General features: G+C 39.1%; 1 protein-coding gene across 13 annotated transcripts in view; it reads right to left on the bottom strand.

Moving 5' to 3' along the window:
* LOC113686605 (hemicentin-2) overlaps positions 1-24,967 on the bottom strand; it is an 85,187-nt gene that overhangs the window by 51,321 nt on the left and 8,899 nt on the right. For 8 of the 13 annotated variants that reach the window (XM_089207245.1, XM_089207251.1, XM_089207252.1 and 5 more), the window contains exons 2-19: positions 12,135-12,204; positions 11,291-11,596; positions 10,273-10,596; positions 9,503-9,605; positions 8,984-9,192; positions 7,878-8,022; positions 7,096-7,223; positions 6,017-6,304; positions 5,262-5,507; positions 4,775-5,020; positions 4,276-4,521; positions 3,524-3,769; positions 2,695-2,937; positions 2,165-2,410; positions 1,807-2,052; positions 1,171-1,416; positions 813-1,058; positions 92-337 (exon numbers count right to left, since the gene is read on the bottom strand). In XM_089207245.1, the coding sequence (XP_089063371.1) occupies positions 92-337; positions 813-1,058; positions 1,171-1,416; positions 1,807-2,052; positions 2,165-2,410; positions 2,695-2,937; positions 3,524-3,769; positions 4,276-4,521; positions 4,775-5,020; positions 5,262-5,507; positions 6,017-6,304; positions 7,096-7,223; positions 7,878-8,022; positions 8,984-9,192; positions 9,503-9,605; positions 10,273-10,596; positions 11,291-11,596; positions 12,135-12,186 (4,012 nt within the window). In that variant the 5' untranslated portion in view covers positions 12,187-12,204. Of the gene's footprint in view, positions 1-91; positions 338-812; positions 1,059-1,170; positions 1,417-1,806; positions 2,053-2,164; positions 2,411-2,694; positions 2,938-3,523; positions 3,770-4,275; positions 4,522-4,774; positions 5,021-5,261; positions 5,508-6,016; positions 6,305-7,095; positions 7,224-7,877; positions 8,023-8,983; positions 9,193-9,502; positions 9,606-10,272; positions 10,597-11,290; positions 11,597-12,134; positions 12,205-15,945; positions 16,043-24,254; positions 24,419-24,967 lie in introns of those variants that run through there. The other 5 variants (XM_089207246.1, XM_089207247.1, XM_089207248.1 and 2 more) reach the window with 5 other exon arrangements.

The following is a 24,967-nucleotide window of genomic DNA, read 5'->3' as shown; positions in this document are numbered from 1 at the left end:
GTTTTGGTTTATGGTGCAAGATTAATATGACGTTAACAGAGAGGCCAGTTAGCCGTGGGCAGAAAGCTTTCAAATCAAACCAGTTACTTACATTGAACATTAAGATGCGCACTTGCGCTCGCAGTAGAATTTAAACCATTATCTGCCGAACATAGGTATTTGCCAGATTGAGTTCTGTTTGTTTCGAAGCTCAGTACGTCTCCTTCAGCCACAGTCTTCCCATCCTTCTTCCATGTTATCTTTGGGGTTGGATTTCCATCAGCCATACAGCGGAATGTCGCTGAGGTACCCTCAAGGGCGGTCTGGTTTGTCGGAGTGGTGGTCAAACTTGGTTTATCTGAGTCGAAAAGGCAAAATTGAAGGTGAGCACTATGTAGCAAATGTGTATATGGCCTTCTTTACCCTGTGCCTTAAACAAGTCTTAATTGAAACTCGAACGTTATCATGGATCGCGTTAGTTTTCCCTTACTTTACTTTAAGATTGAACCATGGAACGCGGACCCCACTGTGACCCAATCAAATGGGAAGCTTAAACAACCTTGTCTTTTTTGCAGTTCAGGCAATTTTTTTGTTTTTCGAAGAAGTCTCTTGGGCTAGCTGTGAACATTTCCTTTGGCTGTTCTAATTGGCCGTTACCATTCATTTTGTTTTACAATACGCTCTATGAACGCGCGCTTTGTCGTCATAATAGTAAAGAACTGGACAGCTTTCATTTACCACAACCCGTAGCAGTAGAGAGTTGTGTAACTACTTAGCTTCTCTAAGCACAGAATTAGTGCAATGTTGCTCCCATAGTGCAGCAGTTCACTTACACAGGACATCGAGGTTAGCATTTGCCTTGACAATAACATCTAATCCATTCTTTGCTGAGCACCAATATTTCCCAGATTGATTCCTGTTTGTTTCAAAGCTCAGTGTTTTTCCTGATCCTACTGTCTTCCCATTCATTTTCCATGTTATCTTTGGAACAGGGTTACCGGTGGCTGTGCAGTGGAACGTGGCTGTGGTGCCCTCCATGATGGTCTGGTTTACTGGAGTAGTAACTAAACTTGGTGGAACTGCAAAAAAGCGTATAGCCAGTTTTTGTCTATGTTGCAAGATTAATATGACCTTAACGGAGAGGCCAGTTAGCCGTTGTCAAAAAGCTTTCAAATCAAACCAGTTACTTACATTGAACATTAAGATGTGCGCTTGCGCTCGCAGTAGAATTTAAACCATTATCTGCCGAACATAAGTATTTGCCGGATTGAGTTCTGTTTGTTTCGAAGCTCAGTACGTCTCCTTCAGCCACAGTCTTCCCATCTTTCTCCCATGTTATCTTTGGGGTTGGATTTCCATCAGCCTTACAACGGAAAGTCGCTGAGGTACCCTCAAGGGCGGTCTGGTTTGTCGGAGGGGTGGTCAAACTTGGTGTATCTGAACGGAAAAGGCAAAATTAAAACTCGAGTTTAGTTTTCCCTGACTTTACTTTAGGATTGAACCAGGGAACACGGACCCCACTCTGAACCAATCAAATGCAAAGCTCAAACAACCTTGTCTTTCTTGCAGGTCTGACAATTTTTTTGTTTAAAGAAGAAGTCTCATGGGCTACCTGTGAAAATATCCTTTGACAGTTTTGAGTACCCGTGACCATTCATTTTGTTTTACAATACGCTATGTGAACGCGCGCTTTATCGTCATCATAGTAAAGAACTGTACAGCTTTTATATAGCTCAACCCGCAGCAGGAGAGAGTTGTACAATTACTTAGCTTCTTCTGGCACAGAATTAGTGCAATATTGCTCCCATAGTGCAGCAGTTCACTTACACAGGACATCGAGGTTAGCACTTGCGTTGACAATAACATCTAATCCATTGTTCGCTGAGCACCAATATTTCCCAGATTGATTCCTGTTTGTTTCAAAGCTCAGTGTTTTTCCTGATCCTACTGTCTTTCCATTCATTGTCCACGTTATCTTTGGAACTGGGTTACCAGTGGCGGTACAATGGAACGTGGCTGTGGTGCCCTCCATGATGGTCTGGTTTACTGGAGTAGTAACTAAACTTGGTGGAACTGCAAAAAAGCGTATAGCCAGTTTTTGTCTATGTTGCAAGATTAATATGACCTTAACGGAGAGGCCAGTTAGCCGTGGGCAAAAAGCTTTCAAATCAAACCAGCTACTTACATTGAACATCTAGATGTGCGCTGGCGCTCGCAGTAGAATTTAAACCATTCTCTGCCAAACAAAAATATTCGCCAGATTGAGTTCTGTTTGTTTCAAAGTTCAGTGTGTCTCCTTGGGACACAGTCTTCCCATCTTTCTTCCATGTTATTTGTGGGATTGGATTTCCATCAGCCACACAGCGGAATGTCGCTGAGGTACCCTCCAGGACGGTCTGGTTTGTCGGATTACTGATCAAACTTGGTTTATCTGGACCGAAAAAGGTATAATTAAAGGTAAGTACTATGTAGCCAATGTGTAATTGGCCTTCTTTACCATGAGCCTAAAACAATGCTTGATTGAAACTCAAAGGTTATCCTGGATTGTACTGGTTTTACATTACTTTGCTTTGCGATTGGACCAGGAAACACGCAGCACCTTCTGAGCCAATCAGATGCAAACGTCCATGTCTTTCTCGGGCAGTTTTTCTGTTCTTACCAAAAGTCTCAGGAGCTTTATTCGTGATTTTCTTCATAGTTTAACAATTCACTTACACAAAACATCGAGATCAGCACTGGCGTTGACAACATCTAATCCATTCTCCACTGAGCACCAGTATTTCCCAGTTTGATTCCTATTAGTTTCAAAGCTCAGCGTATCTCCGGATCCAACCTTCATCCCATCTATTGTCCATGTTATCTCTGGAGCTGGGTTGCCGGTGGCGGTGCAGTAAAATGTTGCCGAGGCGCCCTCCATGACAGTCTGGTTGATTGGAGTGGTTTTTAAACTTGGCGGAACTACAAGAAAAGCAAATTGTCAATTTTCGTAGGTCTGCCTGGTGTACTGTGGTCTGCATGGTGTACTGTGGAAATCATTGTCACAGTTAAATCAATCCCCGGATCGCTAGCAAGCCGCTAAGTCGAGGTGATCTTTTAGTCTCTATTTGGGATTTTTTTCTTATCCTTTCTCCTTTTTTTGAGTGAGCGGGGATCGGCTTGACCAATTTTTTCTTAGTGTGTATGGTTCTTTTTATCTCACATTGGACTATTCAAGAAAACTTGTTGAGCTCTAAGCCAAAAAGATGAAACCAATTTCGAGTACGTCACTTGTACTTTCGCCGCGACTGAAGCCAATTACGTGTTTTAATTTTGGGTTTTAATTTTCTTCTTGTGATATTTTGCAGACATTTTATTGGTCGTTACAACTACTTTGGGTTTGGATTTTTGGCGGTCGCTCGAATATTGGACGACGATCGTGGTTACAAGACTTCTAAATCTTACCTGTTGGTATGAGGCCTGAATGATGTGTGTAGAGACTATAGAACCCGTTAATTAACTCTCTTATTCTGACTTTCATTAAAAAATATTAAGAGTCATTTCTTACATTGAACATCAAGCATAGCACTAGCATTAACAGTGGAATTTAATCCGTTCTCTGCTAGACACCAGTACTTTCCAGAATCATTTCTGTGGGTTTCAATATTTAATGTTTGTTCTTGAGACACAGTTTTCCCATCTTTCATCCATGTTATCTTAGGGGCTGGATTTCCAGCGGCCGCACAGTGGAATGTTGCCGTGTTACCCTCTAAGACAGTTCGATCCGAAGGAAGGGTAGTCAAGCTTGGTTTGTCTGAAATAGATTAAGTTGAAATAAATTTCTCAGCAATTTTCCGTTGCCTACTGTTACAGTTTCTGTATAATTAAGCGACCTGGTAGTGTATTGTTATCCTTTTGGGTGAGGTAATGAATTAGTCATAAGCAGGTTTGATGAGAAAAATATTTTGCATGCCTATTGTGACGATTAAGCGGACTTGGAGTACTGCTAATCGCTCCTGGTAACATTCTAGCCCCTTCCCCCAAGAAGGGGGAAGGGGCTAGAATGAGCTACTACCTCGTCGAATTTCCTTTGCAGTTTGTTGTTAGTAATAATTGATATACCCTGAGATGAGTAAAACGTAAACTCCAGCTGTTTCTACCTGTGGGGCCGTGGATAGGAAACTAAACTCAACTACGGTATAGTGATACTTCACGAACAGAGTGCTTTAATGGTAAATTTCGCGGTCAACACGCACGTATCTCAAACTGAGATACGACGTTTATAACAGTCTAGTCTTTCACTGTATGCATGGTACTCACAAAGAACATCCAGGACAGCACTGGCATTAGCGTTAAAATTCAATCCATTTTCTGCTGTGCAAACGTATTCTCCAGACTGATTCCTGCTGGTTTCGAGGCTCAATACTTCTCCAGACTCCACATCTTCGCCATCTTTTGTCCATGTTATCGTTGGAGCCGGGTTCCCGGTGGCAGTGCAATGAAATGTTACTGTTTTGCCCTCCATGATGGTCTGGTTTACTGGAACAGTTGTTAAACTTGGTGGAACTGCGAACGAAGCGGACAGGAATTGTCTTGTTGGTTTTTAGAGCTCTTTGTTTATGAACTCGCTGTCGGTTTCTTTGCAAATTTTAATAGTTCACAGGTTGAACAACCCCTAGAACCCTGAAAAGAACACTTAACATAGAGGTTGCATAACTTGAAGGTGTAGACGAGGTTGTAAACATCATTTTTCATCCTACATCTACAGCGTACTGCTTTAACCCCATACTTAGAAAAACGACAAAAAGTCATCGCTTACATTGAACATCAAGCATAGCACTAGCATTAACAGTGGAATTTAATCCGTTCTCTGCTAGACACCAGTACTTTCCAGAATCATTTCTGTGGGTTTCAATATTCAATGGTTGTTCTTGAGAAACAGTTTTCCCATCTTTCATCCACGTTATCTTTGGTGCTGGATTTCCAGTGGCCTCGCAGTGGAATGTGGCCGTGTTACCCTCCAAAACAATTTGATCCGAAGGAAGAGTAGTCAAGCTTGGTTTGTCTGAAATAATAATAAAATGCGTTCGATAATAACGTCAATGGTTTAAAAAATTGAGAATATAATGAGAATATGTTTTATTAAGTGAAAGGTTGGCTTAACACAATGCTTTTCCTGCAAATGCTTCAAATGAAACCAAGAGGAAATCAATTTGATATCCTCTTAATGAAACTCTTGAGACACGTGGCTCAAACTGAAATATTTGGCATGATGTTATCTCGTTTCCTGCGCGATTTCTACTTACATAGGACATTTAGAAAAGCGCTTCCATTGGCGGTAATATTTAATCCATTTTCTGCCGAACACCAGTATTTTCCAGATTGATTTCTGTTGGTCTGAAAGCGTAGAATGTTCCCAGATCCCACTCCCTTGCCATCTTTTGTCCATGTTATGTTTGGAGTTGGGTTTCCTGTGGCACTACATTGGAATGTTACGGTGGTACCCTCAAGGACTGTCTGGTTTGAAGGCTCAGTTGTCAACATTGGTGGAACTGCAGTTAACAAAATGAATAGTGAACGCACCACTGACGTGACATTTTCAACCGCTGATAATAGTTTTTAGACGACGGCGTTACGGCCGCCAAAGCGGGAAAAAGGGAACTTCAAATCTAATTTTCTCGTAAATAACAAGAATTGAACGAAAAGAAATATCGAGACTTAATCTCATTCCTCTAAAGAAAGTTAGAGATGAAAGCGAATAAGATGAAAATTTCAGCCTTCAGTTCCCCTTTAATGCGTCCTGGCACATGTACAGGTTGCTCCGAATAACCACAGCCAAACTCACATATTAGGCGAGTCATAATCATCATCGTCATTACTGACCCCTAAGTTGATTTCCACTAAAGTCGTCGAAGCACCAGTCGCCATCACCGTCAAAAGTCTTTCTCAGAACAAACGATCAAACGCAGAAGTATGGATGACATCCGTTTAAATTGATTTCCTTTCGTGATAAAATAGCTGTAGAAATCTGTTACTGACTTGTAAAACTGACATTGCTTACCAAGAATAATTGGCACTGTGGTTATAGAGTCTTCGCCCATAAGGTTGCTTGCCTTGCAAGTGTAGTTGACCCCATCTTGATCCTTATCGACTTCTTTTATAACCAGTGTTCCGTCCATATCCAACTTGTAGCGACTGTTCTCTTCGTAAGTAATAAGTTCGCCATCTTTAAACCACCGATATGATGGTTGCGGCGCTCCTGTGCTAGGCTTACAAGGTAACCTAGCCTCTTTCTCATTGAGCAGATGAAAAGGACCAAACTGCACGTTTTCAAAAGATGGCTTCCAAGCTGTCGCGGGAATGATATGTAGTAATTTTGTGAGTTTGTTATGAGAGTTATACCGAGCAATATGGCTAACCATTTTCATCAGAAACCTCTCGATTCTAAGTCGATGGCCACTATGAGTTCGAGATTCTTCAATGGCGAAACAGTGGTTGTATGCCGACATTAGTTATTTTGGCGGGTAAAAGGCATTAGCCGAGTCTTGGTGGTGGTGTCAAATTCAAGGTATCGATTTGTCAACAGTTTTACAGTTTTTCGCTTACGAAAGGGTGTAATTACGTCTCGTAATGGAGACTGTATTGCTCGTTAAGTATGCAGGAAAGCTATACTTTGCATTAACTTGCATTCAGATCTCTATTGGTAATGTTGTAATGTAGGAAGGCAACATTACAAAGCTTATTCTAGTTTCTCAACTGAATAATCCTCACAAATGGGATAGGAGTCCTTCGCTGGTAAGTCACCAGCAAGTTGGTCAGATTGCCTGCAGGTTGCTTGTAATTCAAGAGTTACGTTTATGGAGAAGACCGCTACTCGATAACCAGCCAGGGATAAAACCTGGACATCTCAATCCGCAGTATTACACGCTAACCACCAGGCCCCGGTTGTTCGAAGGGTAGATAATGCATCATCTACAGGGTAAATATATATCCACTGAATAGTGTAATACGCTTTGTTAACACTTATCTACTTTATGGCGGTCTATCTGTTGGATAGATTTATCCGCCCTTTTTACAACTGGCCTCGGTCATCTAAAAGTCTTCTGAGTGTACTCTTAATTTTTGCTTGCGATTAGGTACCTGAAACGTAGACCCAAGTTGAAGATATGATCGTGCCATGAGCATTGGTGGCCTCGCATTGATAGACGCCTGTATCGTCAAGATTCACATCTGTTAGATGTAACTTGTTGTCAGCTAAGACAAGACGCCTAAATTTTCCAAAAGGAAAACATATAATTAGTAGATTCGGGAGCTAATTACAAAGTTTAAAACGCATGAACGCGAATACTTTTTGTGTTTTTCGAGATGCTCTGGGCGTTTCCATCATTCAAAGGGCTGTAGGCCCTAAAGGCAAATTTGGTAAAATTTTCCTCAAAATGTTTAGAAATGAATCGATTTATAACATTTTGACCTATTTAAGATGTTTCACTTAGAGGTAGAATAATACATAACTCATTTTGAGGGAGAGTAACACATAAAACTCCTTTTTTCCTTATTCGTCATTGAACAATCAGTAGCGAAATATTTTGTGTTTGATGAGCAGAGTGGTTCAGTGATCTCATATCTTCGACGTTCATCCAAAATAATTCGGGATACGTGAATGTCACTGCAAATGGCACTTGATTCTGAAACTTTTTTGCGCTAGTCAAGCTAAATAGCTCTTCCCAGTTTTCTCATTTTGCTCGTCTCTTTAACCGCGCGCTAACTCACCTCATTTCACGTCAAGAGTTTATATTCAAAGGCAATAACTCTTGTTTGGGTTCATTTTTAGCTTTTGTGGTTTCATTTTACACGAAGTATAGGATGCAACGCTATCAAGTTTACCTCCCTGTGTTTTAAGAAATATTATTATGCAAACTTACCCTGAAGGCTGAAGTACTTCTCCATTTTTATACCATGTCGTTATTGCAGCAGGGTTTGCTGTTACCTGACATTCCAACGTGCTGTTTTTTTCAATGACGATGGTGATGTCATTTGGTGGAGGATTCGCTGCCCATTTTGGTGGAACTGCGAAGTGGAATAGGATCGTAAGGGTGTTAGAGCATAATGTTATTGTTTTTGTTTGTTTGTTTGTTTGGTTTTGTTCTTCATTCCTTTTTTTTTCCTGTGTGTTTCCTGGTTTGTTTATGTTCTTAATAATCAGAATTACCTTCAATCTCAAGGGAATCTCAAAATAATATTAGGCTAAAGAGTTGAAAAATTAAAGAGAAAACAGAAAACCACAAGGATATAAGTATGATTGGGTATGAAAAAGAATTGTTTGGGATTTCTAATGAGGCGCTTATAAACTTTGAGGTGAGCGGGTTTTTTTTAAATGAGGAAGTACTCCAAGAAGCACTTTTCGCGTAGGCAATCGCGTTTTCGTACAAATAAGTGAGTAGGCGTATTATTTATCCTCGTAGATCAGTCAAGTATCCTTGACAGTGCGCTGATACTCTGATAATGTAGTGCCCTGAAAACAGCACAAAACAGTAACCCTGTCCACGGTTCGAAAGCGAAACTCTCGACCTAAATTCTAGCAGATTCGCCAGCAGTTCACTATGTCTCTTAAAGGTCACTTAAATACGTTATTCTGTCGTACAGGCTATGTTCAGACAAGCCATTCTGTTGAACAGAGTATGTGCAGACGAGTTATTCTGTTCTACAGTGTGAGTTCAGACAAGTTATCCGTTGTTACATTGTTCCTGGTTACGACTCAAAGACGACTCAACGGTTCCTCTTTCGTTTACAGGCTTCACACCAAGGTCAACGCACAATACGCCAAACGGAATATAGGGACTTTTGTTACCTGACTATAAGGACCCAAGTTTCTGATAACTCCTGCGGTAAGGCAGGGAGTGCGTAATTTTAAAGGTATTTTTATTTACAATAGGATTTTAGTAATGGGAAGGAGTTCTTTCTCCCCCCCCCCCCCCCCCCCTGCCTAACTCGTAAGGGAAGAATTACTCGCTAGAACCTGAATCCTTACCTTCTATTGTAAGTGTAGTGTTGGAAGTGATTGGGTTGCCTGTGTTCATAGCGTTTTCGGCCTCACAAGTGTAGACGCCTTGGTGATTGGTCTCATCAACACTTTCAATGGAAAGACGTCTTCCAAAGAAAGTGGGAGGAATGCTAAACGAGTTCTGTCCATCTGTTATCTTGCGTCCATCCTTCTTCCAAGTAATTTGTGGTGTTGGTCTTACATTAGATAAGAGTAAAACGTCGTTAAACTTCGAATCAACCATCAGCACTAATAGTAACAGCAAAGAAATAGTTGACTGTGATCGTTATCTTTCCGATACGACACGCGACGTAAAGAGCTGGTAATCGAACAGAACAGTTTGGTTTCTATTGGCGCCTTTTTTAAACGAAATTTACTGGAAGTAAACTGACTCTTCAGTTATTCCAGTTCCGTTGTACCTGCCCACGAAGACTGAGCAATTTTCGTAACAACTCTTGAAAGATTTACTCTCTACTGTGCTAAAGGTGACATTCCGAGAAAACTAACCTTCCATTTGCAAAGCAATACAAAATCTTGCTCTTTCCTTCTACGGCACTCTCTTTCTCATTTGGGGTTAGTAACCACGAGGGTGAAGTAGAGTTTTCAGAATCTGTGAAAATTTAAAGATATGTTTAAAATAAGGCAACTTGTTTAGTTTTGCTTTGTTTGTTTGTTCGTTTGTTTGTTTTTGCACCTTCCCTTATGGCGCAGCTAAATTTTCCCGTTTTGAGTTCGCCACTTGAAGGCTCATACTCGAGGCAGAGGTTGGTGAAAGCATGTATGCAGCGAAAACTTCTGGACTAACGCTAACATCTACTCAGTAAATGTTAATAGGTAATTGGCACTGCAGTTGTCGATGGCTTGACCCAAATGGAACGGAGTAACGAGTTTTACACAAGTAAGTGTCCGCTTATGAGAAAGGCGAACATACCACGAGCCTCGGAGAGGTTCTTTTCTACAGTAATGAAAAGGAAGGAAACATAGAGATTACTAGGTTTGCCAACGCCTGCGCACACTTTTCACAAATTCGAGTCAATTCATGGGCCAAGGGTACGTCTTCAGTAGCTACCGAAGCTTTTCTCTTATTTGGTGGCCAACAGTGACCGATGATATTGGTATACCCCTTAGATGAGATACAGGAATGGTATGCTTTTATTTTAATACAGTTTTAAGGCATAAAAGATACCTCTACTCGTTTTCTCGATCCTGATTTTGGGGAAAAGAAAGAAATGCTGCACTAGAGAATAAAAAATGATATTTTCTTGCTGCTGCATTACCTGTTTGATTTTCATTGATCTTCTCCAGTCTCAAGGTCCCAGAACTTCTAAAAGTATTCGCTCCAGAAATGGTACACCTGATGCCATCGTACGATTCAATATCGTCGATGTCTTTTTGCGTTAAATACGTAATATACAAAGTACCATTGCTTAGAATAGACCGACGTTTATTTCTTGCGAATGTGAACTGTGCATTGACACCGATGTTTCCCCAGCTGTAGACCACCCCATAGCTGTATGAATGAGGTGGACAGTCGTAGAAGAAAGACTCGCCGAGATTTACTTTTACCACGTCAGCCTTGCGATCGAAGAAGGTGCCAACGACTAGGAGGAAAAGAAATTATGTAAAACGAATTAAAATGTATGGGGGAAGAAAAAAGACTGATGGTTTTATACCGCTAGAGTGACACAGGCGAACTCGAAGGAGGAAATCCCGAGTTCTTCCAACAGGAGTCGAGTCGATATCTTACGATTAGTTGTTCGAATGATTATCGCCCAAACTGTAAAAAAACTTGGCAAGTGATAGCTAGGCCGTATATCAAAGTAGCTTCATGGAAAGCTTTTTCAGAGTATAATTGAATAAGCGTGGAGCGAAAAAAAAAACTGAAGTCCTCAACAAGGACGAACCTTTGGCCTTTCGATAACGGCCCAATAAGCAACAAAAGCATTGTTGGCAACCTGGCGAAATAGAGCCAAGGTACGAGAAAATCAACTCGGACTGTCAAACTTAATTCCTAGTTAGCCTGTGCGCTGTCTAGCATTTCATTACGTTTCCTTAACAATTCGTTGACACTCATATATATATATATATATATATACTCCTGTGTGGATAGAAGCACTATGAAGCGTATTTCTTTGCCAGAAGCAAAGCACTATCACCTGGCTAGCCTTCGAGCCAACCCTAGTTGAGGGCGCTGACCACTATGTGAACATCTAGCTCAGAGTTGAAGTCGTTGCAGACCGATCGGACTGCTGATGTGAAATATTCAACAAGTTATAATACGATTCACATTGGTACCTGTGACCGCGACTTTAAGCTTCCTGCTAAATGCCACAGCGCCAGTGACTTCGTCCTTGACAAAGCACTGGTATGTACCACTGTGGATTGCACGGAGGTCTTTGCCAGTCAAGGTACCATCTTCACTCAGGTCAAAGTGTGAGCTGTCGGTTATAGCTGTCCCATTATGCTTCCAGGTCCACGTTAAGTTGGATCCGGTGGCATTGCAAGGAAGTGTGAAGCTTAGATCTGACTTGAATTTCACGTCCTCTGGTTTAACCAAATCCTCTTTTGGGAAATTTGTTATCACTGGAGGGTTGCCTTGAGCTAAGACGCAAAGAACATTCTATGCATTTAAGCTAGCACGTTTTTCTTTGCAAATGCGCTTCTCAAGGAAACTTTGGTGCTTATTTACTAAAAGCAAGAGACTTCTTAAAGAAAATAAATCTCCTCGGGAGTTGAGTTTTCCTTAAAACCCTCAGAATACAGGTTCCTTGTAAGACGTCCTGTTAAGGGAAGTGGCTACCATCTACGTTGCCAAGGAAAGGAATGAGGGCATTGCTGACAGGAGCAACTTCTGGTAATTATTAAACTTTGCAGTCTGGTGTTAGGGCACCTTGTGTATGAGTTTGAAAAAGAGATTCTGGTGGAAGTCACTTATAAAATGGTCGTATGAGCAAAATTCAAATGCTAGCCCTTGCAAGACGAACCAGAAGAGACGTTGCAAATTTAAAAATTTGATTTGCATATATTCAGTTTTCGGCTACTGAGCTACAGTGTACTGGACCATTTAGAATGATAACAAAATTGATCTAATTGTGAAAATAATATCAGCATCAGATACAAACAAATTACTTTGATTTACCTGGGACTAGGACTGCCAGTGCGATCAAAATCCAAATAGGCTCTGTCCACATTTTTCAGTGGCGGGTTGTCTGTAGAAATATAACAACATTTCAGAATTTGTTTTTCTTTCAGCTGAAAGACAGTGATCTCAGAGCAGATGCAAGTGATTAAGATGTTATGAAGTGTTTTATGAGGGTTAAATTGAGCGCTTGTTCGCGGTTGGGGCATCCCGAGCAATGATGGAAATTTTCTTCAAAAAGCAATCCGTTTCAATCCTTTCCATTCTTGATCATTTTCGCTCCTTTTTCGCTTATCCCTATATCATCTTTGGTGTTTATCTATCCTTTAAAACGATTATTTCTAGGCTTTATCTTATTTAACAGCCATTCTATGACTCCAAATGTAGTTCCTACATTACGGAGTATCTTGCAACGGTTTCATTGTACAAGTCTAGTTGAAAGGAAGAAATTGCGTTCCAAAGAAACACTGACAACTTCTTGTAACATACTCGAACTCTCTTCTAAGCGTCAAATGAAACTGACCCTGGCGCATCTGAGATGGTCGAATATAACTACGAGAATCTTAGAATTTAGATCAATCAGCAAGAATCAGGACAGTAAACTACATCACCTAATTCCTGAAGCCTACAGCCCTCATTATAATTTCAGGCGCCAAAGAACGTACAATGTACCAGCAGCCAAGACAAAGCGTTTTGCTAATTCGTTTTTCGTGAAGTGTGCGGCTGTAACCAACTCAAGTTTGAGATGAATGAGAACCCCTTTTAACAGAACTTTAAGCCATTATATTTATAATTGTACATTAGTAGCTGGTAAATAATTACGCAATTCAGTATTTTACTACGATGTGATTTAATAATAAACCAGTCTATTATTATTATTAGTTGAGAATCAGTTTGAACCACTGAAATCTTGATGCAGGAAAGTCTACAACTGGTCGGTAGTAATAGATATGGAAACTTCATGCTTATTCAACCGGCAACTAGATTAAGGGGTAAAGTTAGGCCAGTTATTCCTTTTTTTTTGGAAATGATGGTGTACCATTCTCCATTCTTGCCATTCTTTAAGGGAATATAAATGATCAAGCGGCATGTTATAAAACCAACGACTGTAATAACTTATGAGGCTGCTGTTGGGTTAGAAGTCACTCTGGTTTGTCGTCCAATTGTCTGACTCACGTTTCTTCTTTGTTATATATCTCCAAATTAATTATCCACTAGTTTCAAGCGCTAATTTGTTTTCCATAATCTCTAACCTCCCTCTTCCTGTTTTTCGTAACGGTCTCGTCACTTCGAAATATCAAGGTCTATACTTCTAAAGGTCGTCATTTGCAATCCGCATTCAGTTAATCTACTTCATCCGTCTCAATCTTTTGTTGTATTTTTTTTCCTTGTCTCTTTGGTGTTTGTCTGCCATCGTACATTGTGACGTTTTATTTTCGTTTTAATTAAATTTAATTAAATTACATTTAGAGAATTTTAAAAGCTAAAATCAGCCGAAATAAAGTACTTTCTCGGGAGGGCTATGAGTCGTTTTCGCCGGTGTTTAGATCAAACGGAATCTCAACGATTTAGAATTATGAAACTTCTGAAGTTGCCGAAAAGCAATCCATTTGACAAGTGACTGTTATTTTAGTCTATTTTCTTACCATGACAAAGGCCAAAGACAGTTGTTCTTGTTACGACACTGTCGCGCTTTTTTAAGAAAAATTTACTTTCGATGTGTCTTGTGATAAAATGTTAACATTGGAATTAATCGTTGTACTTATCAATACTTCAACTGACACCAATGAAACACTTACATCATGAATCACCCAATTTTCCAGTTCACACGGGAACAGGGACATTAGAGGAACAAAAGTCTTAAGCGCTGATTTCTTTCCTCCAGTAGAAATTTACTGACGCTCAAAATGTTTCTGAAGGACAAGAGGAGCAGCCAAAGGACTACGAAAACAGGAAGACTACTAGATAAGCTGGATTTAAGAATAGACTGTCTCTAATTTTGAGAATATTGTCGACATCGTTGTTGCAGCCAGGCCACCCTAAACTGCTTATCGCCTTTAACGCGTCCGGTTGGACATGGGATTTCCGCTGACAATGCAGTTACAATGCGATCTTGAGTCTGGTCACCCATGTTGTGTATGAGACGCTCGTCCGTTTGGTTTGATAAGAGTCACGACTTCCGAACCCTAAACTTTAACTATTTTTTCTTTAACTCAGTTGAGGATTTAACCGTTTCTTGACACCTCCTGCACAGGACGTTTTTTGAGTGTATTATGAAACGCATGGTAAGAAGGGCGCCAATGAATATCAAATCTGGGAGTTTTCTAGGTAAGAATTACATAATAATCAGCGTACTTTAGAAAACCTCGTGTGGGTCGTTATTAGCCACAGTATTTTAATTACATCCTGTGCTAAATCATTGTTTATGCGTACATAAAAAGATAAAAACCTCTTCAAAGTTGTGAGCTCGCCAATTCTGAAAGTGCACGTACATTTTATAAAGGTACGCCCACACTGTCTCACAGAAAATCTCCCTAGGGATGGATAAATGAAGATCGAAGATAAAGTACTTTACTTATTCTTAATTACACAATTATATGTAAAGCAAGTGCAAGTAAGATTGCGTGCTCTTATCTACACCGGGAAAGAAGATAATCCAAACTTTCAATAGTGGTACCAAAATCTTTCATTGGTTGTATTCTTTGAGCTCTAGAGGAAAAACGTCACGACGTTTATCGACGCGTTGACATGTAAAATCACCTTCAGTCTGAAGGGGAATGACGAAATTATAGTTTGATAAGAAGAAAAACACCAGCAAGTAAATCTAAAGGAAAAGGGAAGACTGATGATTGACAAAAATGGAAAAAAGTCAACTGTTTGCTTAACTTTTAAAGATTCCCAAACCGTGACCACCGTGACCTTAACATAAAATTTGGTAGCGACAGACTCTCCTATCTGGAAAGAATATAACGGTCATTCTAACCTGAACACAATGATTTCTAGGGCTTTCTGAAGGGGTTTATAATGTATACGCGATGTACATTGTAAGTGTAAAGTTTGAGCGACCTGCGGTTGTAATTTTTACTTTATGTATAGTATAAAGGATATCAAGGAAATCTGGAAGTCTTCTTTGCGCGTTTTTGCAATGAACGGTTCAGCTTGTTATTATATTTTACCAAATGCAGTTAAGAAATTAAGGTGTAGTAACCAATGAAAAATCACGGGAGGGATAATGATAACACCGCATGACACGAGACATGCACAAGTTTTGAGCGGATTGTAAATGAATGACATAGATTACCATTCGATGACGTCGCCGTAAAGAAATCGTACCTAGTTTGTATCCACACCGGAAAACATCAGTTCAACATGAAGATAAAAAATTCAAATTTGTTAGAGGACTTCAGGTGGCAGTAACAGATGAAATGTTTGGGATACTATGTATATAACGTTCCTGAAACTTACGTGGAGACTGACACAGTCTGAACTTAACCGTTTGATGGTTACTTCGTAGCTAAACTTTTTGTCAACCGGAGGTGCCGAACGAAAAATTGGAACACTGTATCATGAAATCTAACTTAAAACAAGTATCAAGTACAAAAAGTTTGTATCAACTGATTGGCTGGTCTGTTGCACGAACCCAAGCGTCTCAGATAACTTAGCCCTGCAGGCCGGTTGTGAGGTTGTCGTTCCGAATGAGGGAGAAGTAACAGGGACAATCCCATCAGAAGCATGCCCGTAGTTTCCATTAGCAACAGAAATAGATCATGTCAAGTTTGTAAGCAGTGGCGGCTGAATAAAATGGTCTAACCTGAGTTGACTCTGCTCTACCAGTCACTACACCAGCTTCTCTTTTACTCGATTCGCTCAGGAGCTGATTGAGCAGCGGTCTGGATGCGATGGAAGCCTGGCGCTAATTCTCGTCTGGGTTTTTATACTCGTGGGGCAAGCGTAGGGTGCTAATCGGTTATTATCGATTAGCGACGTGTTAATACAGTACACGACAGCCACGCACGGAAGGCATGTTTTAATTTCATTGTTTTACAAAGTCTATTATTTCTTGCACGCGAGGTCTCCAACGTCGCGCCATTACGTTGGACGTAGCGTGTGATCAACAGTCGATTTTCCAATAAGTAATGAGATAAATACTGTTAATAATAATTTAGTCAGCTAACTGATGAAGGACAAGAGCCACTTTTCCTAGAAATTCTAGTAATGCATGGCTAAAAGTTGATATCCAGGATATGTTTTTGGAGCTCAAGTGATTGACCCATATTAATGATGTTTATTTGTGTAAGATCCTTTCTTTCTCAGATGAGCCACACTCGATTTCTACACTAGTGCTATCTATTCTCACTATAAAGCGGTCTCTCTTTTACGCCTACCCACCTGTTTTCCCTATTATTTTTTTAAAATGTTTTTCTCTATTTTCTAGCAAGTTGTCTGGTTACGTTTCAAAGGCAAAGCTTTAAGATCTATTTATTAACACAGTTGTAATTAAAAAAACCTAGCGGCCATTGTCTCAAAGATCACACATGAAGAACTTTTAAAAATAGCTTTGACGAACAAGTTGAAAAATTAAGAATTCTCCACAACTATAAATAAAAAACAATGCTTGCTTTTTCGGTAGATCTATATAGTTTGTTAGCGGACACTAAAACCCCTTGTGCTACAATAATCTAGCAAAATCATTTCCTGTCTGGAGAATATTTATGCTTAAATCCACAGTTGAAGGATAATCGTAGTTAAATTCATAAAAAATTGAAGAAAATCAGCAAAATGGGTTTACTTGGTAGTCTGAGCTCAAACATAACAGCTTTTATTCAAGATATAACAGGGTTACCCAGAGAACAGTGGAACTGCTTGGAAACAAACTGTCACATGAAGTTGACCTGATTAGTCAGCGTATGTTATGGCAAATGGAATCCCGATCCAGTTCGAGATAAATTATTTATAATTACTTTATAACCGTGAACGCAATGCCGGATCAGCTTTAGATTATTTTGTCCAATCTAGCCCTAACTGAGGCGAGCAAACTTGAGACTATGCTGCTTTTTTTCTTTTTTTGCTTTTTTTCCGCGGTTGCATGTTCAAGGCCCAGTATTCTGCTAAGTCACTCACTTAGATAAAAGGAAACATCATCAGTCTTTTAATCCGCTTAGAAAATCCACTGGTTTGACCGCCACTCGTGCGTAAAAGAACCTTGAACCTTCGCGTTGTTAAATAAATATTGTCCTGTGACTCTTGCTGAGTCATAGATTTTTCCAAAATCGTCGGTTTTACTTAGTTAAACTAGAGTTTGGTCACATAGAGAAAGCACGATTTTAAAAAGTTGCAAGAATTCTTGCATCTTAAAATTGTAAAGTTCAAATTAGACGCCAATTAGGCCAAAGTGTTTTGAACAATATCAGGATGATTTTTTTAAAACTAGGATCATTTTACTTTAAAGAAAAAGTCTGAAGCTCTCTTAGACAAGCTTAGTAACAGGAAATTGACTCATATGATAAGTAATGTTTCGTCTTTCTAAGCTTAATTTCTGAAAACATTTCTTACTCGAGAAGTTTGATTCAATTGATTAGAACGAGATCTCTTTTAAAGATTGTTTGAAATAAGTGTCCAACCACTGAAAGAAATTCGAAAAACCTCTGTTGGTATCTGTATAAAATCCTAACGAGAGAAAACTATTTGCCTTACCTAAGGCCAAAGTTCAGAAAGTCTCATGTTACCTAACAGACTAAAGCCAAGCAGTGCTAGAATGCTTTTTATTGAAGGACTCCGTGGAATTCTGTTCCTAGCTGAAAGTGCAGTTTAGTTTGTTTACCTCAAGAGCGATAAAACCAACAAAAAAACACTTCTGTTTCCAAACATAGGTGACAAATCACTCCTACACCCTTCGCAGTGAGCTATGATACTATCCAAAAGACTCAACGCTTGCTCAAAATGTTTAATACTTATGCGAGGGCTTCATAGCCTTGAATCAAGATTTAAGACACAGCGAAACACACTCAATTGGAAATGTGGCGAAGAACTTTCATCGTTGTTCCTCAAGTATGAGAAGTGTTTAAAACTTTCGAGTAGATTCAGTAGAGTACTTAACGACATAAGAGTTGATCAATTAGATTAGAGCAAATATTTTCTAGCGGTTTGGTAATGAGGCATCTGATCCTATATCTCAGCTTTGCCTAGCAATTCAACATGTCTTCCCAACTTGTAGGTGTGCCAAATTCTCAGTCCTGCTCGGCCTAGTCTTTACAATCTTGCTTCATGTTGCAATCCCTATTTTTATCATCCTAAGGAAGCGGAAATTGGAAAGGAGTGCAAGCTAACACATGCTGCATTGAAGAGAAGATGCATTATTTAGCACGCGAAAACAGTGTCTTGAAGTATATTAAATTACGTAATCATCAACGGCTTTTCATCAACCCCTTCTTGGTTGTGAAGGTTAGATTTTAAAGGACCACGTTGGTTGTTCTCTTATCTGGTATTCCGCACCCAGCCGGCCCAAAAGATGCAAGACAAAGTCGCTTGAGGTATCACAAGAAAAGACTGCAGTATTTAGGAATGACATTTTCTATTCTTTGGTCGTATACTTGCAACTATCTAAATTTTGCGTTGATCCTCCCAGGGACGTTAACTTGCTTGTCGCACGCAAAATTTCCTTCAAGCAAAATGTTCACAATTCTTTCTTTAGTTAGTGTTCTAAACTTTGCCAAAGTGGAGCTCTAGTCTAACTAGTGGCCTTATGATCAATTTGCCTGTAAGTATCTTTTTTTGCTTAATAACATACTGCTAAACTAAGAGCAAAGACTGATTTCGCGAATTGTAGTAAAATCCTCCCGTATCTCATAAGGTCCAGTAACTTCGTAAGTTAATTAAGGTGACGTAACAAACACTGCCTAACCTGGATATCCTTTCTTCAGCATTTTATCTTTAGTTTGTGCTATCAGAATATGGAAGCCCGTTCGAAGCACTTTAGTGAACTGTCAGGGTTTGTAGGGAGAAACCTGTACACGTTCAGTTTTAGTATCGATAATTGAAACACACAGGCAATTCCCCCTTTTATTGCCTAGCCTATCACGTGTCCAGGTCTCGGTTTAAGCCTGCCATATATGGTATTTGTCACGTGTTGTTTCACAGCACGGCTTGCATTCAGCCTCTCATGGCATAGATTTCATTCGCTAATGTACGCATTATGAGACTTTCGCTATTCGATCAAATAAATCATCAAAGTTGATGGGCAAGTTGATAGAAACCGAGACTGCGTGAATCAGACACCACACTTTTCTATTCAAGAAGGAGTATTTTTTATCTATAGCCTCAAAAGGGATAAGGAAAGAGTTAGATTGATGAATTTACTGAAACAAAAAGAGTTCTGGCTGCTCAGTCATTTATGTTGCAAAGTGCGTTCGCTGACAAACGTGGAGTACAGTTTTCAGAAACTTTTCAGTGATATTACAGGAGTTAATTTGCAGTGTGTCCATTGTAATAATACCTATCCTTTAGAAATCCTTCTAAATTTTCTCCATCCGTTACTATCCTAGTTTTTTCTAGGGTTAATTCTTCATTCTCTGGTGTTTTACCGCTCTAGCAAAGTTTGTTTTTAGGGATTCCTTCCAGTTTAACGACGATTTTTAAAACTCAAGAAATAGCTGAAATATCTTCACCAATTTTAAAAAAAACACACGGATAATATAATACAGATATTAAGTTAACTCTATGATAGGCTTTTTTTCTTGGCTTAGAGAAATCAGTGTATGTAGGAGCACATTGAGACTCGGAGAATGACGCTATTGCAGCTAGTCAAGTTTGCGTGACAAATGCATATAACGTGTTAAGTTCAAAGTTTACTGAAGCTCCAATCACTTGCCGGTGAATCCCAAAATACTAGCATATCAGGATTCGGTCTCCACTTTTTGTTGAATTTTAAGTCTAGATTTAAATGAGATGGAAAAGCGATCGAGGTAATTTATACCAATGGTGCACCGTTCTTTTCACATAGCCGAATATTTTGCATACCATACTTGAATGGTTATTTTGAAGTTACCAATCGTCTGGTAATTGACATTTAAGCTAGAGGATCAGTCTAGTCGCTAGTGTGTGGCCTCCGAGATTTCTAGAAGACCTTCTGTCGATTTGGTTTAAACTGTTTTTTCATGATATATGAAAGGATTTCCGGTTGAGCGATAAAAAAGGCTCTTGTGCGTCAAATCTATTTGATCTCCAGTCTTGCTCTCTCTGTGGTATTCCTCTTAAGTACTTAGGGGATCTGTGTTCGAATTGTTTTAAGATTGTTTTCCTAAGGTATAAAAAAGAGTTTCCGGTTCAGCCAAAAAAAGCATCTTATATGGCCAAAATTGGTGAGCATGAAATTAGGTCAAGTTAAGCTGGTCAAGTTCAACCTCAAATTCTCCCAGTATTTACCATGAAAGACATCGTGAACCATCTCACGAGTCATATTTCAATTCTTTCATTTCCAAAATATAGATGTTAACTCTCCTATGTGATGGTCACATATGTCTTTGTTAGCTATTTCTAATAGTTTGGTGTTGTATTAAAACGAGATTGTCTTGATGAAAATTTACTCAACTCTCATTATCTGTCTGCTAGATAATTTATTAGCTTATAATGATAATCTTTTGAAAACATCAGTTTGGGAGTCAAAAGGTTAGCAACAAACTTAAATCTTGCAATTCCTAAGAATTTGATTCAAGGATATTTGCTGGATATTGATAAAAAAAAAAACTGTTTCTCCGTGACGAAGGATTTCCGGTGGAACAAAGGTTACACACTCAGTCGAGAAACGATGACTATGGCGTAAAGGACGCTTAAAGTCCTTTAGGCCGTGGTGTTTTCAAAGCAAGCTGAGATAGGTATTACTTTCCACAAATTATAGGCCGCAGGTCGGGTTTTTCGAACTCGAATGTAGCATATGTATGTAAGCAGCGACAAAAAGATTTACGTTTCGACAAACCATTTTTTTTTTCGTGACATATGCGATTACCAGTTGCCGGCTTCCACTTCCTGATATAAAGAGTTCTTATCTCACGTCAATTTGAAGATAATGGCCGTGCTATGTAGGATTATATAAATTACGTCTTACTTTTTCCACAGTTTTTTTAGCGTGACTGGTGCAAACAAGATTTCTTTGATAATTTTCCCTAGTTTTCAACAACAAGGTCCCACCTTTTTGTTAGGGTAACTTATAGCTTATATTGCTTAAAAACGTATTTTTGTGGTTTAAATTTGGTAACACAAAACCAGCATTTGGCAAACGCTACCTGAAATTCCCTTCGATTCTTGCTCGTTCGTGCTTTACCAATGTCTGCCGCCTTTTTTGTAGCGTCCTCACGTGAGCGATGCCTCGCTGGACATTTGTTTTATGTTGAATTTGGGGTGTGACATGGATGCATCTATCGCTAACTTGTCAGCACCTTAAGGTGGAATGACTGCTAATCACCAAAAAATGACAAATGACAAAACACATGCTAGTTCTGTGTGCATCAAAATAAAATTCTTTAAAAATGGAGTCATACCTAATTTTCAGCGGCTGCATTCTTTCATGAGCTTGTTGTATTCAGTTTTTCTCATGTTACTGTAGCTGTTATCCACATACATGGCCTTAGTGTATTACGCCTTCATTCTATCTGAATTAAATAAAATCTTCGTTTATAGAATAAAGATGATCTAGAAGACTTTAGGTGACAATATTTCCACGCTTAGCTTTCTTTCTTAAGAATATTTTCTTCTTATTTGGCCAGATTCAATTAGTGTAAAAAAATATTGAACGACGAAGGAAAATTCTGTAATGCTTAACATTTTTGGAATGATTGATTTCTCTTTTCTGCTATTAATTAGTAGACACGCAATAATTTTTAAAGGTAATGTGAACTGTCTGCAAAAATGAAGGAATTTTGACGCTCGTCTCGTCTACCAGTCCTCGTATTGGACACAGTAACTTATGAATTGAATTGTTGTCTCCTTTGGTTGACTTGACAAAGGATCGTATGTAATTGTGTGACAAAGATGTCTCTCTCTTCAAAGGACATGCAAGTGAAAACCATCAACTGAAGAATTCCCGTTGATCACAACTGACGAGTTGTTTTAAATATAAAAGAAACGACTTAGGAGCTAGCAAATTCATTGTTTTGCGCGCATTAGCATTTATAATTCAGCATGGGACAGGATTAAATTAAAGGCACAATGTAAACACAAATTGATATATTTAGATGCAAATACAAGGAGTTGTTTAACTGTATTCTTGTACATTCTTGCACACTTTCGGTTTAATCGTATGAAAAAGACTTTAGAGTGGAGTAAAGATCACCGATAGGAAACTCCATTTACAGATAATATGCTGAGGAAGAGCGTTTGAAATCGAACCCATGGAAGGAAAACAGACACTTGTGTTTCCCAGTGCTGACCCCGAGCCGTCCATCCGCCGGCTGACTTTAGATGTGTTGCCTTAGCAAAAATTTCCAACCCTGTTAACGAAGCATACGAAAAGAAGTAGCTTACGATAGCTTACTGAAATTTTTTTTTGGAAAATTTTCTTTTGAAATGAAGGATTCTTAGTCGTTTTTTCCAGCTCCTAATACCTCGGTAACCTTGCATCACGAAAGCTATTAAAGAATCTTGTTTACAGCTTTATCTTTTCGATCTCTAGGGTTCATTCTGTCAAATCCATGTGCTTTCAGTTTCAAAGCTTTTGTACGTAAACATGTACACATTTTTTAACAATGAACATCTAATCTTATTTGTAGTCCGTGATGTGCGATCGATTTTCATTAGGATATAATTTAGCGCCTCTACAGATTTGCTCGGTTCAGATTTAAGATGTTATATGGATTTTTGGGAGGGGCTGGAAGGAAATATAACATATAAACCCTCTCAATGAGATTTTAACTAAATTAAGAAACATATTAACTATATAACTGTGTTAGATAGTTATATAGAAATATTTATGAGACCCTTGTATTTTAAATTGGAAAATCAAGGATTCCTAATTTGAAAGAGAAGGATTCCTCTGACAAGACGGTCAAGCTACCGTATAATACTAAAAAAGAAAACAGCTTGGTAACTGCGCTTTCTGGTTCCAAACGAGTAGAGGAAGATTGAACCTCTTCATATTATGTCGGGAAAACAACATCTGCAGTGATTTCATCAAAAAAGCTCTTAGAGTCAACGGCCGATGCGCTTCCCCGCGTGTGCGAGCGAAACATGCACAGTCTGATAAGTTTCGTATTTCCAAGTCGTGAAAACAAGGCAGATATAATGGGATCTTGCCAATGGGGTCAATCCGGCTCAGACATCACGCAGGTCAGATATGATAATTAAAAGTTTGTAAATGAGTAAAATATGATTGTCTATTGATATTTCTTGACTATCCTTCTTCCGATGGAAGTAGCATGCATTCATTATCACGAAGAACCTTCAGGAAACAGCGTTTTCATGGCATTTTTTATACATAATCATGCGTCCTTCACATCCAGTTGCGTCCAAGTCTGCACGTGATTGACCCTTGGTAATACAAATCGGCCTCCTGTGAGTTTGTTTATACAACTCCCTTGAGTAAAGTTTTTATTGGACTCTGCGCGAGCCAGACTATCAACTCAATTAAGCTTTTATTTTATATCCCTCGATGAATGATAGGACTTGATGAACAGTGTTTATTCCTTGAAACTACGGGTGGAATCCTTCAAACCCTTTCCAAAGCATTGATCTCTTTAGGGTTCTCTTTTTGATAATAACAGTTTTATTATTAAGAAGAAGTTGTTATATGTGGCAGAGTGATTTTTTAAGGGTGCACACGAAAGAACATCATGAGACCCGGCATAGCGTGACTCAGGTCCTGAAGAAAGTTGATAAACCAGGCATGGTCATCGTGTTATCAAACAAATTTATGTGATAAAGGTTAGGAAAACACTTGAATTATTTGAAGAAGAATTGTAATAAATATATACCTGATAAAGTAGCTTCACAAGTTTAGCAGTACAGAAAAGGGGTTTCTAAACGTCATTAACATTCTGCCGCTTTTTTAAATAAAGTAATTCTTCTTAAAGCATGTTCCAAGCGCCGAGTGCGGTTGATTCTTTTTAAGTATTAATTAAAAAAAATTCTTACCTACAGCCTGGTCGGGGCAACGTAGTTGATTTAGATGTTGAAAATCTTAAGCTTGAAGTCCTCGATCGATTCCTTACTTCTGTAATCTCTGTCTCTATTTCATTCGTTTCCTTTACACTTCCAAATAGACTTCATTTACCCGCCGTCTCGCGCGCATTTATAACAAAATGTGGTCAGCGGTGTAGGCATTTTTAGCCACGGTGCGACACTCGAGCTCCATTTTTGGTTGGTAATTTGCCAAAGTCATGGACAACGCGTGGTGAAAGCATTCTTTGAATGAGAAAATGCTTTTCGTTTTGGGCCTTCTTATATGCATAACTTGGTATAAAATTGCAATGAAACGTAGCAAATTTTTCATCGCAGCCAGAAAAAGAGGAAAATAACTGTTTACTGAATCATTTTGTTCCCCCTGCTCCTCCACGCTACGATAAAATATCCTGTAAAACTTAGGACCTTCACGCGACACTATAGATGTCACTAAAAATTTGTCGGCAAATCTCAGTATAATTAACGGGAACTTGTAAACGCTGTTTGTTCCGGAGTGCTGACCGAGTCCGATAGGCCGACAAAGGTGTATGTCGGATGAAACGAAATATTTCTGAACAGACAAATGTTTTTGACCTTCGATAGCCAAAGGCATGATTTAGAACTACACGCATATCGCATATCATGTCTTCGATTTTGATCTCGGTAATTCTTTTTGTCCGATAGCT

Source organism: Pocillopora damicornis, chromosome 5, assembly GCF_964200805.1.
Source record: "Pocillopora damicornis chromosome 5, jaPocDami1.2, whole genome shotgun sequence".
Taxonomy (NCBI): Eukaryota; Metazoa; Cnidaria; class Anthozoa; order Scleractinia; family Pocilloporidae; genus Pocillopora; species Pocillopora damicornis.
This window is presented reverse-complemented; position numbering and strand designations above follow the sequence as displayed.